Here is a 17267-nt window from a genome sequence, read left to right as displayed (position 1 = left end):
GCTTAGGGAAGAAGAGGTGGTTCCACCTTCTCCATACAACACAGCTGGGCCTCTGTTTATACTTGGAAAGGATGAATTGTTCTGTACAATAGAGTTCCACAGGCTTAAGGTCACAGCAATAAAGTACCTACAACAAACATTGCTGAAGGTACTGACTCATCCAGTCCACCCCACTCATGAATTTGGCTCACAATACACTGCTCAGTGCCTCCTTTAACAGCCTTCACCTCTGAAGGCTCACAACATGGCTTCCCAGACATCCTTAAAGGGATTTATTTTACAATAACTCATGGTTAGCGCAAGGGAGCTCACCTAAGAGGGAGTGCCAGCATCACACACAGAGGTCCTGCCATCTCGGGTAAATCACCAGTGCCACTTGGTGAGCTGTGAAGTACTAGATCCCTAACGCTGACAAGAAATGCCCGTTGACCCACTAGGGACCCGTGATGTTGGAAAATCCCAGTATCTTTTAGGTCCTTTGGAGTTCTGTGCCAATAGAGTCTTCATTTACCAACCTCAGTTCAGCCCATTTGCCATCTGTTCCTTACCAATCAGCCTGCCTTAAACAGCTCCCGCTTCAACACTGCGCTCTAAAATTAACCCAAGTGTGACTCAGTGGACACTCCCCTTTGTGCCTTGTGGAGACTGCCTCACTGAGCTTCACAACCTCCTGCCTGCCTCGTGGAACCTGTGGACCACCCATGGTGTCACTCCCCATTTCAGGCCCTCCTGTACCCCCTGGGAATCATCAAAGAAACCGAGCACACATGGACAGGTCCCACCTTGTCTCTAGGATAACTGTAGACCTGTAGAAAACCATTCTACTCAGAGGCTTATATTATAAAAGCATTTTATTGAACACACTCTGGAGGAAGTCAGAACCAGAATTAAGGTGGGTGTCAGGTTAGGGATTCTGTTTTGGTGGCTGACATTCTGGAAAACTTTGGATGTCTGTGTCATCGAAGACCATCTATAGGTACCTAAAAACTGACTTGCTGCAAAAATGTAGAACTATGGCATGGGAGGCCAGAGGTTGGGATTCATTCCCTCCTGGGAACCAAAGCACGTGGTTCTGCAGTAGGTGTGGTCTAGACTACTCTCCGGAAAGAGTAGGCCTGGTTGACCGCCTAGAAGAAGCCATCTCCATGGGCCTGGGGCTGCCCACGAGGGCCAGGGTCTTGCAGCGGGCTCTTCTTAGCTCTTGAAGCTCCTCCGGGAGGAGGAGGTGGTGGAGACGAATTTGACGCTGGAGCTGCTGCCCCCACCGCTGCCAAAGCCCACGCCTCGGCCACTGCTTGCACTGAAGCCAGAGCCCCCAACACTCAGCCCGCCGCCGCCGCCCAGACCGACGCCCCCACTGCTACTGGAATAGTAGCTTCCGCCTCCGCCTCCTCCAAGACCGCTGCCAAGGCCGCCGCCAAAGCTGCTGCCACCGCCAAAGCCGAAGCTGCCTCCTCCATAGCCAGAAGAGACACTGTTGGTCACCACAGCTGTGGAGAGGGAGGAGTGGGTGAGACGGGTCTGTCAGATTTATTCCGCACAGCTAGCCTGTTTGATCCCACCTGGGGTAGAATGTATCCCTGACCTTTTTACAAAGTAGCAGAACAGGCCAGAAGAACTAAATTACTCAGTTGGGGTCCCTGACAGAAAACTAATGACATAAGAGACAAGGCATGGGGCCCGGTGCTTGGTAGAGGTGAGGATTAAGGACAAAGCTCAATATGTATGGATCCTATAGGAGATCGGATGGAGCTACGTCCACCTCATGTCCCTGCCTGTGTCCGTCCCGCCACCACCTGCTCCTCACTATCTGGTAATCATTTATTGGGATGGGAAATGTCTGGTGTCTAGAAACAAAAGGATTCTGAGTATACAGTCTAGGTTACTTACAGATGTTGACTGGTCCAACTCCTTCTCCGCTCAGCCTGAAAGACAAGAAGTGGGTGTAAGGGTGAACAATCTCTCCTCCAAAACAGCAAGGCTATCATTGTCGTGGTCAGGGTCACACCAAAGCCAGGCACCTGCCTATCTCTAAATTCCTGTAAATTAGAAAAGATCACGCTCTCTGGAAGGACTGTCCCCAGTGAAGAGGATGTAGCCCAGAGCTGGGCTGTCAAAGGAAGATCCTAATTCCCATTCTCCTCCACCCAGTTTCTGGAAGGTGTAAGTAAGCAGCAGCGATAATATGAATATGCATAAAGCAGACTTTGCCCTAGGAGCCCCCATTGTGCAGGAGACCTCCGGCCAGAAGGAACCTCACAGTTAGCAATGCCTGTGCCAGAAAAAAATAAAGAACACACAGTAGTTTGAGAACCCAGAAGAAATGAGTTTAGGTCAACTGGAGTAGCCATGAAAGGCTTCCCAGAGAGAGGAGAATAAGGATGACAAGGAGTGTGGCGTGGACACCGAGGTCTAGAAAAGAACATGAGCAAAAGCAGAAAGAGGACACGGTGCAGGACACATCTGCTGAGGGTCTTGGTTGACTGAGGGGGGCAGAGGTCAAGAGAGTGGAACAGGGAGTGAGCCAACGGCACCAAAGCCCATGGCACACCCACATGCCAGACTGAAAGCGGATGATGTTCAGCCATCTGTGTGTGATTCTGGCACTCTTCACCAAACTCTCCTTCCTCAAAGGGGAGGCCACCTCAGGCACGTGATGTCTGCCCACCTGCACTCCTCGCCCTCCAGCAGCTTGCGGTAGGTGGCGATCTCCACGTCCAGGGCCAGCTTGGTGTTCATGAGCTCCTGGTACTCGCGCAGCAGCCGGGCCATGTCCTGCTTGGCCTTCTGCAGGGCCTCCTCTAGCTCGGTCAACTTGTTCCTAGCATCTTTGAGAGCCAGCTCTCCACGCTGCTCCGCATCGGCGATGGCATTCTGCAGGTTGGCACACTGCAGAAAGGAAAGGAGCGGTGGGGACGCTACAGTAGCGGAGCTGTCCAGACGGTCCATTTGTGAGCGTCTGAGTCAGATATACCAAGCCTGGAGCCCTAGAAAGAACTCAGTACATCCTGGCTGTTATAAGTGGCGAAATATGGCAACATTGTGAATTGTTCCTGTGGTGTGTACACGTGAGTGCTTGCATGTGTGTGTGCATGTGTGTATGCATGCATGTGTGTGTGCGCGTGCGTGCGTGCGTGTGTGTGTGTGTGTGTGTGTGTGTGTGTGTGTGTGTACGTGTGTCAAATGCAAAGCAAAAGAGATCTCTCATCCTAAGTCCAGGACCTTCTTTTATCCTCTTTTAATTCCTCCCTACCTGCTTCTTGACATTGTCAATCTCAGATCTCAGCCTCTGGATCATCCGGTTCATCTCAGAGATCTCATGCTTGGTGTTTCGAAGGTCGTCGCCGTGCCGGCCAGCTGTCTGTTGCAGCTCCTCGTACTGATGACACAGAAAGAGAAGGAAGACAGTTAACACAGGGTGGGATGCACTTTTCCCAAGTCCACAGACAGGAGCTGTTGAGAGGTGGTAAGTGGTGGAGCCCTCTAGGGTCTGGGGCTGGTTTGGGCCTTTGCAAGATGGTGCTGTTCTTAAGTAACTTCTTGAGAGTCTCAGTCCTCCTAAAGGTACTGGTGTGAAATGCTTCGTAAGTTCCTGGGGTTTTGTGGAAAATAGATAGCTGGCTACTTTGCAATGTGTCCCAAGTGGCCTCAGTAGTCCTGGGAGTCCTGTCCTTAGCATTGTTATGGTCTGGAATCCTAGACACCCCTAGACAGGTGCATCCTCTCACTCAGGGGACATTCACTCAGGCACTCACCTTGGTCTGGTACCAGGACTCAGCCTCTGTTCGGCTTCGGTTGGCAATGTCCTCATACTGTGCCTTGACCTCAGCGATGATGCTGTCCAGGTCCAGGCTGCGGTTGTTATCCATGGACAAGACCACAGATGTGTCTGAGACATGTGTCTGCATCTGAGACAGCTCCTAGAGGGACACTTGACGTTAGTCACCTGATCCTGTTATTTAATGAGTTCCATTCAAATCTCCCATTTATTGTATCATAATAAAATACCCACAGGAGAAATTTAGGTTAATTGCTCACCGCATCAAAGAACATCTTCATAAAGTTGATCTCGTCCATGAGGGCATCAACCCTGGCCTCCAGTTCCACCTTGCTCATGTAGGCAGCGTCCACATCCTAAGGAAACAGGGGTGGTTGCCATCCAACAATATGCACCTGCCTTGAACGGCTCCACCCCCAGGAGAGCATAGCCCGGGGCTAGGGTTCTCTTCACCACACCCACCTTCTTCAGCATCACAAACTCATTCTCAGCAGTGGTTCGCTTGTTGATTTCATCCTCATACCTGGTGGTAAAGGGACAGGAAGTATTAGTCCGATGACAAGGGCCAGGTAAAGGTTCTCCTGCTGCAGTCACTGTGAGCTTGCTTTCACACTGGAAGGAGGCTGCTCACGTCTCACAGGCAGACAAGTGGGGGCACCATGAGCCCTGGGCAAGTCCTTATCCTGTGATATGCTGCCTTCTTGGAAACTGCCTGCCAAGTACTCATTCTAGTATCACTATTATTCACTTGTTTCAGCAAGGACCCTATAGGAGTCGGGGTGCAGCTCAGCAGCAGAGCACTTGCTCAGCGTGCACAAATTCCTGAGTTCTCCACCACCACCAAGAACACACAAAGAAATAGAACCCCAGCAGCCTGGTGAATCAGTAGCCGATCTGTGTGGCTATAGCTAGGTTCTGTCACCAGTTCCTGTTCCGAGTAGAAACTATCAAGGGCCGTGCTGTGTATTTTGAGGGCACTGGGAGGAGAGCCCCAGAGAGTGAGGGGTCCAGGATGGCACCGTTCACCAGGTGGTGCTAGGGGCACACACTGCTACCCGGGGAAGGTGAGTAAGCGCTTTATAGAGGGGCTGAGCCTGGGGCTGGAACTTTCTAAACAGAGGCTTAGAGCTTTTCCTTTGTGGTGTAATGTGCATGCTTCTAGCCTTCAGGGAAGACAGAAGAAGCCTCAGTCTGGCTATGGAGCATATCCGGTACAAGGAAGTCCCCCACGCCTCTCTTTCCACCACATTACAACTCACTTGTTCTTGAAGTCCTCCACCAGATCCTGCATGTTCCTCAGCTCTGAGTCCAGGCGGCCCCTCTCCCCCAGGACTCCATCCAACTGCCTCCTGAGGTTGTTAATGTACTGCTCAAACAATGGATCCAGGTTCTGCCTCACAGTCTTGGTGCCCTGCTCCTGCAGCAGGGTCCACTTGGTGTCCAGGACCTTGTTCTGCTGCTCCAGGAACCGCACCTGGAGGGGCAGAGTGTGAGAGGGAGAGGTTTGGGTTTCAGGCTTCTGTGACATCTTTACTGGTGTGCCACTTGTCACATGCTGTCCCACCAAACCTTGTGTTCAGTGCCTGGCCTGTGACCTGTGGGGGACAATCGGTAGTGAAACTCCCAACATCCTCCCTGTAGGGAAGGTAGGTCCCTCGTGCAGGGCACAGACAGCCCAGTAGTGACTGGCTGGAGTGTGGTCCAATACACTGGGGCTGGAAAGCCTCCTAGACTGCCTTATAGACACCTTAGCCTCCGTGCAATCCTGTTATAAGAGACACAGAGCTGGTATCAGCCCACTGAATCAGACACCCTTATGGGGCAACCTCTGGAGGAGAGGAACTCTGACCCTGATTGCCAGCTGCCAGCCTAACTAAAGAGGAGCACAAAGCCAGGACAGAGTCAACTAGAAACAATGTCTGTACTTGAGCAAACCCTAAAGTATCTTCCCTCCACATCTGCCTTTGGCATTCACTGGAGTCTACTCCTGTGTAGACTCCTCTAGCAAGAACCACATCTCACCTTGTCGATGAAGGAGGCAAACTTGTTGTTGAGGGTCTTGATCTGCTCACGCTCCTCAGTCCTCACTCTCTGGATGGTGGGGTCGATTTGCAGGTTCAGAGGGGTGAGGAGGTTCTGGTTGACGGTGACCTCTTGGATGCCTCCAGGGGGGCACACGGGGAATCCAGCTCCCCCATAGCCACCACCAAAGCCAGCTCCACCACCGAAGCCGAAGCCACTACCAGCTCCACTGCCGAAGCCAAATCCGCTGCCAGCTCCTCCTCCAAAGCCAAAGCTGCCTCCAGCACCAGCGCCAAATCGGTTCCTGAAGCTGCCACCGCCAGAGCTGAATGATATCCTTTTGGAACCCCCCACATTGTACAGGCTCCGGCTGCCATAGCCACCTGCTCCATAAGCACCCCCAAGGCTGACCCTGCTACCACCACCACCACCACCACCACTGCGGGACACCGAGCTGAAGCTGGTACGAGAGACAGACGGAGTGATGGCCGAGGCGGCACTGAAAGAGCGGCTGCCCCCGCTTCGGAAGGACACACTCGACTGGCGAGACATGCTGGTTCCCGGAGGAGCGAGAGCACTGGACACTGGTAGTGGGGAAGGTGCTGGTGAGGTCGGCGGCTGCGGCGCTCAACAGGACGCTGTGGGCGGTTGTTACTTAGAGGCTTCCAGGCCCCCTTTTATCCCCTTAGAAGTGGGTTGGGCAGGAGAGCTGTCGAGCTGTGAATGATTAGTGGGCTGGGCATGCCTGGGGGGCAGCTGTGAGCTCACCCAGCACACCTGCACAGTGGTGTGGGGTGCAAATGCTCCTCCCATCAGGCTCTGCTCAGTTAGAAATAAACCTTCCTTGCAGCACTGGTGTCCTGGCAGTCAGTTTGGGGTGGAGGGTGTCAATCGTCTCTTGTCGCCGCAGGATCTGGGTGCTGTGTGTAGCCTAGAAGGATGCTGGGAAGTAAGGGACATTTGCCCATGGCCACTGTCCTAGATGATCCTTGCGGAATCAGTGACACGCCCCACTGTCCCAGCCTGGTTCATGCTGCCTTGCCACCTTAGGGGATCTGGTCCATCCGTGGGGCAGAGTGGGCAACGATCTGCTCTTCTTACACTGGGCTGTGCAGCGGGTGCTGCAGAAACCTGAGCTCTTGGCAAAGCAATCTATGGCCTCACATTTTGGGTATGTTCCAGAGAAGTGGGGTCCAGCCCTTCACTGCACTGTGCTTTCTTTAAGAGAGGTCCATTTACCCCAGATACCACTCACTGGGCAGGTTCTCCTGCAAGATTCAGACCAGAAAGGCTCCCTCAAGCCCCCAGCTTAAAAAACAGAGGAGGAAGATCCCCTCACCCAGGCTGTACACCACTGAGCTCTCTTTAAGGCCAGACCCACCACTCCACAGTTCCTCCTGATACAGCTCTCTGTGTGCCCTTGATGTTCTTTGTCCTGGGCAGGCCCATGTGGGAACCTAGTAAACCAGCGACTCCACTTAAATCCCTTACAAAAAAAGTCTTGACACTGGCCCGGCAGCCACGTCTCTCTTGGTGGGGAACTGCTCTGCCAGCTTCCCTAGTACCCCCCAAGCTGTGTTCCAGCAAGTTCTCAGTTATTCCAACAGAGGAGAAGTGAGTCATCGTATCTGTTGATACAGGCTGAAGGCCGCCGCAAACACATACCTGCAGGAGCTTCTAATCTCATCAGCAACATGTTGAGAATCGGCCGGCCTGTTATAACGGGGAACCACCCTGTTCCAGGCAGAGGAAACTGCTGTGTTTCCTCTACCTCCAGCCCAAAGCCTCCTTCAGGGCCAAAGGCATGGAAAATGGAATTTTAAGTCTGTAGACTGACTGCCAGAGAGACTAGACAGAGCAAGTCGGGGGGACCAGGCAGCTGGCACAATAGCCTGCCAGTTACAAAGATGAGTGCTCCCAGAAGACTCTCCTGCAAAGCTTGTGGGTATCACCTGTGGCACCATGTGAAAGGAAGGGGATTCAGGTTAGATTTTAGCAAATGTCTGCCCTACACTGTGCCCTGTCCTTCTGGATCAGGATTTGAGTGGGATCCCCTCTCTGCCTCCTCCCAGGGGAGAGCAGGGCTCTTGGACCCTGTTTGTCTGAAGCAGGAGGAGCAGTGGGAACTATCACTATGTGGGAACTGCCGAGGGGTCACATTCTCAAGAGATCAGGAGTCAGACACGGGAATCTCTGTGCAAATCCTAAGGTTGCCTCGAGGAAGCCAAGGCTGCAGAAAATAATTCTTGAGGGCTGCCGAGGGTCTGCTGAGATGGTGATGGCTCACCAGGGGCTGGGCTGAGAAGCCTGCTAATAGGTAATCCTGCAACACTCACTGGTCAAACTGACCTGGCAGGTCCTGGGCAACAGGCATGGGTGTTTCTTTGCCTAGAGGGTCTCTGAGACCCTCAGAGACTACGCCACTATTACCTTTTGTGGTCTTTTAGAGACCAGATGTGAATGTCCCGGGACCCTCATCCCTAAGAATAGCTCTTAGCTTGAGGCAGGTATCTGGAGTATCCTGGCAGGAGTGCCCCTCCTTACTGGAAAATCACTGCCAAGGTGTGTCCCACCAAACACACACACAGCATTGGGTACTGTCTCCACTGTCCTTCAGGAAGATCCACCCCTCTGGAAACATTGAAGCATTCTCTTTCCCCCATTCAGTCTTCGGTGGCTGTACTGTGAAGGAGGGCTTGCCAAGAAAGGAGTGCATTCTGGCTGGTCCGAGAATTGCTTCAGCAGCCACACTCAGAGCCGGGGGCCAGTGACCGGAGTCTGGTGGGTGGCAAGTAGCTACAGCAGGGTGTGTTGGGGGCCTCACAAGAGAAGCAGTGGGAGTCCCCATGGTAGGGAGGGTGGACCCTCCCGCCTCCAGACCAGTCAGGTATAAGTAATACAGAAACCTGGGGAGAGCCAGGTACCACCTCCTCTGCTGAGCAGAGACCCACCCCAGCTTGGAATGAATCCCTGTGGGCAGGAAGAGCAGGATCACACTGAGGCCTGGACTCTCCTGCAGGGCACTCCCAGGACATGGTCAGACAAGTCACTTAGCCTCTGTTTTCATTACCAAAACCCCATGAAGGGCTGAGGGGTCCCCAGCAGCAGACCTTCCCGTCAGAGGGGCAAGTCACAAGACGGCTCCTCTCACCTCTGTCCTGGAGAACCTACAAGGTGGGCCTGTACTGTGATCAGAGACCACCTCACAGACTCACGGGTGAGAAAGAGGTAAATCCATTAACACCTTCCCAGAATCCTCTCCTCGGAGCCCACACTCCAACCTGTGTGTCTTTGAGCAAAGATACTTAAGAGAAGATAGTAAGATAAAAGAAAGTAAAAGACAATGGTTTTGCTCATGTCTGCCAGGGCATCTCATCAGCTTCTCTGTGAACACTGCAATCCTCTCCTGGGTTAATTTGACAGGGTCCCCTCCACCAAGTCCTTCCCCTGGCCTCTGAGTGAGCCCTTTCCATCCTTGTTCTGAGTCCCAGAGACCTGCCCATCTAGTTCCATCCCTGGGACCATGTCTATAGGGCAAATCTTTGTCCTCTTCAGGCAGGACACCTTCTGAGGACAGAGCGATGCCTCTTCGTGCTATGGACCTCCCTCTGCTCCTTCCTCTCCTAGCTAATCCTGGATAACATGCTGGGGGGCCTTTGAAGGCCCCACACCCTGCTCTAGCCCCCAGGAAAGAAAGCAAACGATGGGGCCTTCATCTTTGCGGCGTTTCCCTTGAGTGTTCTCCACAGAAATGTAGGGAGGATGGCTGAGGTGTGAGTCACCCAGTCATCGGGCTGTGGTTGGCAGTCCCATCCAGGAGCCTGGAGCCAGATTCACAGGATGGAGCAGTGAGCCAGCCCAAGACAACTCTTCACAAAGCCTAGCCTCAGGGAGGAATTGAGGGAAGAATTTTCCTGCCTCCACCCAAAGCTCCGGGGTCCTACCCCTATGCCTCTGAGACCCACTGTGGGGCTCAGCTGGATCCTCAGGATTGCAGGGCACAACTTGTGTGTGTGTGTGTGTGTGTGTGTGTGTGTGTGTGTGTGTGTGTGTAACTGGCCATGCTGTAAAGTTGGGAAGTTTGGTGCCCACCCCCCAGCAAGACAACCATGGTTGCCTGGTGAGGCTAGAAACGATGTCAGATTATCAAGGACTCTCAGATTATCAAGAAACCGAGGTAGAAATGCAAATGTCCAGAAATAAAGCCTTGGTTTGGGTTGAGCTTGGAAGTCGAGATGTCGTGACTGGAGTCAGAGTAACAAGTGAGCCCCCCTCCACCCTTAGTGTTGAATTTCCTTATCTAAGTACTTTAATCGCGACCTCACTCTGGGCCACATCTTGCCCCTAATATAACCCTTGAAATATTCAAGAGCTCTGGACATGCTGCCCAGTCTTTCACTCCACAGTTCCCTCCACGGACTCAGGAGGAAACGTACATGAGTTTGTTGGAAGGGGCCATGCCGGCTGAGATTTTAATGCTGAGCTGGCTGGGTAAGCAGGAAGGGTGGGGTAACACATGGGGGGCTGTGGGGAGCAGCCTTGGCCCTGTCCCTCAGATTTTGCAGGCGATTGGCAGACTAGAGCTGCAGAACTGAGCTCTCGGTGTCTCTCCGACAGGCCCCTGCAGGCCTCAGGTGCTCTTCCTTCTCTTCAAGGGTGTTTTGCCAGTGGCGTGCATACCAAGTCTTTGAAAATCCCCCTTGCTTGGTTGAAACTGCAGGCTGGAAATCAACAAATACTTTAATTAGTCAGAGGGACTAAAAACAGATCTACCTGCCCAGCAAGAACCTTTGGGCTTTGCTTTCCCACAATGGGAGGGCTGTCATTTTTAGACAAATAGAGAGGAATCGCCAGGTTCTGGCACTGTCCCCACACACATTTGTACATCTGAAATAATGTGCCATGCCACGCGTTTTTGGCCTGTTGGTTTTTGTTTTGTTTTTAACCATTTTCTGCATGTTTTCTCTGGTCCTCACAAGTGGACAGGAGTAGGTGTTAACCACTTCTCCAGCGGAGAGACAGGGCTGTACTGCCTGTGTGCCAGCCTGCATCCCTGTTCGTCAGAGCCATCAAGGGAAGCCCTTCACACCCCTAACCTGCGCACATCCCTTTCCCTCTTCTCCTTTCTGCTCCTTCTGCAGACGCCACACTGGGGAGTGGAGTATAGGAGCTGCCGTCTCGGGGCTTCCAGCTAGCTCATCCCAAGAGGCTAGGTGCAGAGAAGAGCCTGTGTCCCCACCTGCTTTTCCTTGACTTTGGAGGAGTTCCATTCAGAGGTTGATTCAGCACAGGGATGTTTCCAAGGTCAGGAAAGGAAATCTGGTCACAGCCAGAAATGATCCCTTTCCCCAGCTTCCCTCACACTAGACTTCAGACAGTCTTCAAGGCTCACCGACCCCTTGCTGTCCTCAGTCCTACCTTCCACACACCCGCAGTTCCTGTCACACGTTCTACTACTGACCTCGCTTTCTCAGCTGCTTGAGCCGGATATCATTGCCAAGGGTTAGCAAAACAGGCTAAGGTTTTGAACACAGAAATCAAGAAAAGAGAGTAGGCTGGGAGACTGGCAGCAACCACTGAGGAGGGGCTCCTTCACCGCGTGTGTTTTTGAGCCATTGCGAGTGCCAGGCAACGGGTATTGCTAGACTTGGTTGTGTGTCTCTGACATTCTTCAGCTTCTTCCAGACACTGTGTGAGCACAGGGGTGAGCTTCTGTGTGAGCACAGGGGTGAGCTTCTGTGTAAGCACAGAGGTAAGCACAGGGGTGAGCTTCTGTGTGAGCACAGGGGTGAGCTTCTGTGTGAGCACAGGGGTGAGCTTCTGTGTGAGCACAGGGGTGAGCTTCTGTGTGAGCACAGGGGTGAGCTTCTGTGTGAGCACAGGGGTGAGCTTCTGTGTGAGCACAGGGGTGAGCTTCTGTGTGAGCGCAGAGGTAAGCACAGGGGTGAGCTTCTGTGTAAGAACAGGAGGGAGCTTCTGTGTAAGCACAGGGGTGAGCTTCTGTGTAAGCACAGAGGTAAGCACAGGGGAGAGCTTCTGTGTAAGCCCAGGGGAGAGCTTCTGTGTAAGCCCAGGGGTGAGCCTCCTCCTTGGATCTTCTTTCAGGCCCAGGTTGGTATCCCATGTCATGTGGACAGGGTGATAGTTAATTTTATTGTCATCTTCGTTAATGAGAGACTTCTAGAAAAATCAGTAAAACACAGCTGGGTGTGTTTGTGAGGGTGTTCCCAGAGAAGAGTGGTGTGTGGCTCACTGAACTAACTGGGAAACTCTCACCCTGAACGTGGGCAGCACCATCACGTAGCCTGGGGACCAGGCAGATTAAAAAGGCAGAAGAGGAAGAAGCACACTCTAGGAACTCGACCCCCGACTCGTCTCTTTGCTTCTGTTGGTGGTTTTGGATGCCAGACTGAAGATTGTTTGGCTCTTGGATACAGACTTGGACCTGTGACTGTCTAGAGTGGATTGGAGGCCTTCAGTCTGGAACTGGGACTCCATCACTGCCCCCTCTTTTTTTCTTGAGGCATCTAGCTTCTTGGACTGAGAAGCTCTTGCTTGCTCTGGCTCTCCCACCTGCAGACGGCCATTGCAGGACTGCCCAGCCACTGACCATGCAAGCCATTCAGTTAAATCCTGTGCATGCATGTGTATGCCTGTGCATGCATGTGTATGACTGTGTGTGTGTGTGTGTGTGTGTGTGTGTGTGTGTGTGTGTGTATGCATGCATATGCTTGTGCATGTGTGTGTAGGGGCTGCTATTGTTCTGTTCCTCTGGAGAAGCATAACTGGTACATCCAGTGTGGCATGGCCGACCATGCAGAGGCTGGGTCAGAGCATGCTGCTTGAGCTGGTTTCAGTGGAGAGAATGTCCCCCAAAGATTCAACGACTGACTTCAGCAAATCTACACTGATTTCCAACACTGATGCTGCAAGTTTGGTTCCTGCCTGTGTGGGTAGAGGGACTGTCTGGCAACGACCACGAGTGACAATAATTCTTCTGCAATCTCCTTCTCCCCTGTCTAAACCTCAAGGATCTTCTGACACTAGGGAAGAGTGGCTAAATTCAGCTCCCAGGATCATGTCACCCTTCCTCAACCCTGCCTTTCCCCCTCTCCCACTTTTCCTTCCCCATCCCCCAACCCTCAGCTCTCCTGGATCAAAACACAAGAAGAAACCCCAGACAGTGAGTGACACATGTCTGAGGGTCACTAGACAGGCACCTCTCTGAAACCCTGACTTCCCGTGATCCTCCAGGAGCTCAGATCGTAGGAGGGGGCTGTGCCTCAGTTGTATTTTGTGGTGCAGTGGAAGAAAGTAACACCCACATTCACATCACACTGACTGCCAGACAGAATCCCCTCCTCTAACCTTCTCAAGCTCAAGGCGGGTCTATTGCTGTCTTACAGACTAGAAACGGCTGTCCAGCAAGGGTGAGGAGCTGGTAAGTGACCACCTTCCTACGGGCTCATGCAAATATGGCCCTGCAAGTCCTTGTCTTCACCACTGTGGACACTCAGGTTGTTGATAAGTAGCCATAGTGCGGCTGTGAAGAGGGTGTCTTGTCAGAGACCCAGTCAGCTTGTGAGGGCAGCAAGCACGGGGGGCGGGGGGCATCCATGTCACGAAGCCGTTAGTGTGCCTCAGCATCACCAGCAAACTGTGAGTGAAATAAGGGGCCTACTTGGAGGAGCCCCCTCCTCTTTTTGACTTCCAGAGTCGGGGAAGGGCATTTGGGATGCTGGGTCAAGCTTCCAGGAGATGGATGTGGTCTTCCACTACATCCCCAGGGGCTAAGCATGGGGTCAGCTACTGCCTCAGACGGGCCAGACTACACAGGGGCCTCATCGAGATTGGCTGGCTCCCTGTGTGACCCTACCTCACAGAGAAATCAATGTCGTTTCATTCAGTTATGTCCACTGAGCCCGGCTTCCTTCAGCCCCTTTGGTGATGATGGCTGTTGCGTCATGACTAGGCACCTGGCACTGTGCTAAGACTCACACACCTTGCCTGTTCACTCAGATTATCCCCAGAGGTAGCAACCACCTCTTATTTACTGTCTATTCCTGAGCCACAGGAAGGGCTAGACTTATGCAAGGTCATGCTGCTGCTGTGCAGTGTCAAGATAGGAACACAAATTCAGGTCTGGCTTCTAGAGCCTGAGCCCTTCCCCAGACACAGTGCTGGTGCTGAGGAGACCCCGAAGATCCCTACACCATCTACTTATCACCATCAGCAGCCTGACACCAAAGCTACCTTAGACACACATCCCACCTGAGCAAAAATGATATGTTCTTCTGAGAACCAGTTTAGAGGCACATCTACCATGCCAACACCTCTTCCTGAGCAGACTGGGTCTTTAAGCCCAAGTCATACCCAGAAAGAGGTCCTAGGGGACCACTGGAGTCACCATTACTGCAACACCCCTGCAAGATGGAGTGTCCCAGCTTTCTTACCTATGAGGCTTCAATGCTATCTACTGACCCGTCAGGATTCCCAGGCAGGGTCTGTGTGCGCCAAGGAGCGAACAGAAGCTCCATTCATATGGCCTTCCCCACCCCCACCCGGCCCTGAGTCTCTGACATTCCACCTGCCTGGGAATACCAACCGGTTTCATCCCACCCATCACCCTCACCCTCCAGTCTGCCCCAGAAGGGATAAGACTAGAGAAACACCAGCAGCCACAGGTGCCTTGAAGACAGATGGCCAGACTCGTCTAGACCTCTCAGGCAGTCTCCAGCCTCCAGCTGACCTGGACACCCCAAGGGCTGGGCCCCCTCACTTTGGCATCAGCCATAACCTCCTTGCAAATTGGCACACTGCCCTCGGCAGAGAACAGTAACACGTTATGGTCTGCAAGGGCTCAGACATAACGTGGCTCCATTGTTCTGAGTCTGGAAAATGATCTCATGCTGACCCTGAGAACTGAGGTTGCACTCAGTCCCTCAGGGGAGTGGGGTTCTGCTTTGTTCCAGAGCTCATGGTAGCTCCTTCTTCATCTTATTTTCAACTCCTCATTCCTCCGGGCACACCTTCCTCGCTGTCTCCTTACCTTCTTCAGTTGGCAGAACAATAGCCCCCAAAGATGTCTGGCTTCCTACCCGGTGGAGCCTGTTAATATATTAGATTCCAAGGCAAAAGGAGACAAAAGCTGTGAGTAGGATTAAGGATAGTAATTCACTGGTCTTAAAGGAGAGACTATCCTACATCATCCAGATGGGCAAGACCATCGTAAGCGTCCCTGAATGTGGAAAGGGGAAGCAGAAGAGGTTAGAGTGATGCCCTGTGGAAAGAACACAGCACACTGTGGCCGGTTTTAAAGAAAGCAGAAAGGCGGCCACTGGCCAAGGCGTGTGTACAGCCTCTGGAAGTTCCAAGGTGGGGGCCGGGGCAGAGATTCCTCTAGAGGCTCCAGAGGGGACCAATCTTGCTAACAACTTGATTTTAGCCCAGCAACACTGATGTCAAACTCAGGCCTCCAGATCTGTGTAATAAAATTATGAAGCTTTATCACTGAGTCTATGGCAGTCTGTTACAAGAGGGACCTTCTCTAGACAAAACGTCACTAGCCTGATTCAGTTTCCGCCAAGATAGTCAAGCTTAAACCCTTCACACTCAGGCTCTTTTCGCCCATCTTCAGGGTCTTTTCCCTGCCTCTCTCTCTCAGCCCTCCACGGCCCCCCTTTTCCTGAAGTCTACCCCTCACTTCTTCCCTCAAGAAAGCTGTCCTTCTGCCAGAGCCCCACTTTGCCCCTCTAGGACCTGAGTAGGTCTTCTGAAACAGGGTGACTAGGTAGCGCTCACTGTCTACAGGGACTCCTCTGAGGTCCTGGGGTCTTAGTGCACTGAGATCGGGCCAGTGCTACCAGATTAAAAGCCCTGAGCCAACCTGTCTCCGATTGATTTTCCCTCCAGACTCCTCCACAACCCTAAGATGAGAGTCGGAAGAATGCTGAGAAAGGGGGCCTGGAGGACCAACTGTCCTTTGCTACCATCTGACGGGAGTGAGCCGACCAGCCCAGGCCTCTCCATCCTGAGTTCTTGCCTTTTGTGGAGGGTCCAGCCTGTCCTCACCTCGTCTGCTTTTCTGATGTTTCCAGGAGATTCGTCCCTTAGCACCCCAGTGGCTTTCTTCCCTGGCCAACTGAGTGTGTCCTCACTGTCTGCCTGCTTCTACCCTTCATCACCTACTCTACAGGGATGTGCCAGCCCACCCAGGAAACACTGTCTGACCCTGCCTATGCTCACCTCTTCCATACCCCGGCCTCCTTCTGAGATCAGTCTTGGATGGGGACCTGGGAGCAAGCAAAGGTCTCCATCGTTCATGCCCCAGCCTGGAAGCTGAGCCCTGCTCCTCACTTACAAGTCTCAGGCCTCTTCTCCCACCTAACCAGCAGTCCCCTTGCTAGCGCTTTGGAGAAGGGTAGCCTGTAGAGGCAGGGTTAGCCACCAGGCTGACTTTAAACCTCAGCTGGGATGGGCAGGTACACCTGCCTCACAGTTAGGGAGGTGGCTGCTGAGCTTCTGTAATTACACAACCGAGTGTCTGGAAACCGCAAATGAGCACCTAGAAATGAGTAACAGTCCTTAGAGGTGAGAGGGTGAGGGTAGAGAGCAGCAGCGGGCCGCAGGAGGTTCAGCCGAGGTGCCAGTCAGGGGAGGAAGGAGGAGGGAGCTAAAGAGCTGGGGTAGCACCCACTTAGAGATGGACCCACTTTTACCAGCACCCCACCCCCACCCCCAGACCAGATAGCATGCCTGCAAAGCTCCCACCTCTAGGCATCTGCCCCTCCAGAGTCCTGGGGCCTTGCCTGGCCTTGACTATCTCCTGCAGCTCCTGCCCCACCACAGGACACATTCAGCCTCACTCCAGTCCTCCCCTTCTTTCTGTCCCACCCCCCCCCCCAAGTCCCTGGTTTCTCTGGATGCCCTTAGGGCTCTCACAGCTCCAGGCTTGGCTCTGTGTCCTCAGGTGCCAGGAGACACAAGATGGAGGCAAGGTGACCTCTTGCCTTCCTTCCCAGCATGCACCACAGTGCGTAGGAGAGAAGAATGGTTGCTAGCTGCCACTTACGGCTGGCCACCTTAAGCATGTCCTAAGGCCTCTCTGGACCTAAATTCCTTAATTATACAAGATGAGGCGTTAGTAAGGTTGTGGAGCGGGCTTAAGCAGAAAACAGCTCCAGGAACCCAGCTCACCGTTGGACACAGAGAAGTTCCTCATAAGCAACAGTGGCTGGCACTGTTCTGCCTCAGCATTCACCTCCCACTCCCGTCTCCCTCTGCATCTTCCCTGTTCCTGGGCCTTCCTGCTGACTTTTGATGCTCAGCACTTGGCCCAGGGGCCTGGGAGTCCTGAGTCTGCATCCTGCAGGCAGGAGACTCTATATGATGTTCCCAGATGCTCTTTCCCCTCCCTTCCCTGGAGATCCCCCTAGCCTGTGCTCAGGCCTATGAAGGCCTCTTGCCC

General features: G+C 53.1%; 1 protein-coding gene across 1 annotated transcript; it reads right to left on the bottom strand.

The window, feature by feature from the left end:
• Positions 1-833: 833 nt before the first annotated feature.
• Krt5 (keratin 5) lies at positions 834-6436 on the bottom strand. Its single transcript, XM_059247632.1, has 9 exons — positions 5801-6436; positions 5038-5252; positions 4241-4301; positions 4039-4134; positions 3756-3920; positions 3254-3379; positions 2669-2889; positions 1891-1925; positions 834-1490 (listed from the first exon to the last, which is right to left on the bottom strand). Exons 1-9 carry the CDS (start codon positions 6350-6352, stop codon positions 1195-1197), a joined length of 1767 nt encoding a protein of 588 aa, XP_059103615.1. The 5' UTR covers positions 6353-6436; the 3' UTR covers positions 834-1194.
• Positions 6437-17267: the final 10831 nt, after the last annotated feature.

Source organism: Peromyscus eremicus, chromosome 20, assembly GCF_949786415.1.
Source record: "Peromyscus eremicus chromosome 20, PerEre_H2_v1, whole genome shotgun sequence".
Taxonomy (NCBI): domain Eukaryota; kingdom Metazoa; phylum Chordata; class Mammalia; order Rodentia; family Cricetidae; genus Peromyscus; species Peromyscus eremicus.
This window is presented reverse-complemented; position numbering and strand designations above follow the sequence as displayed.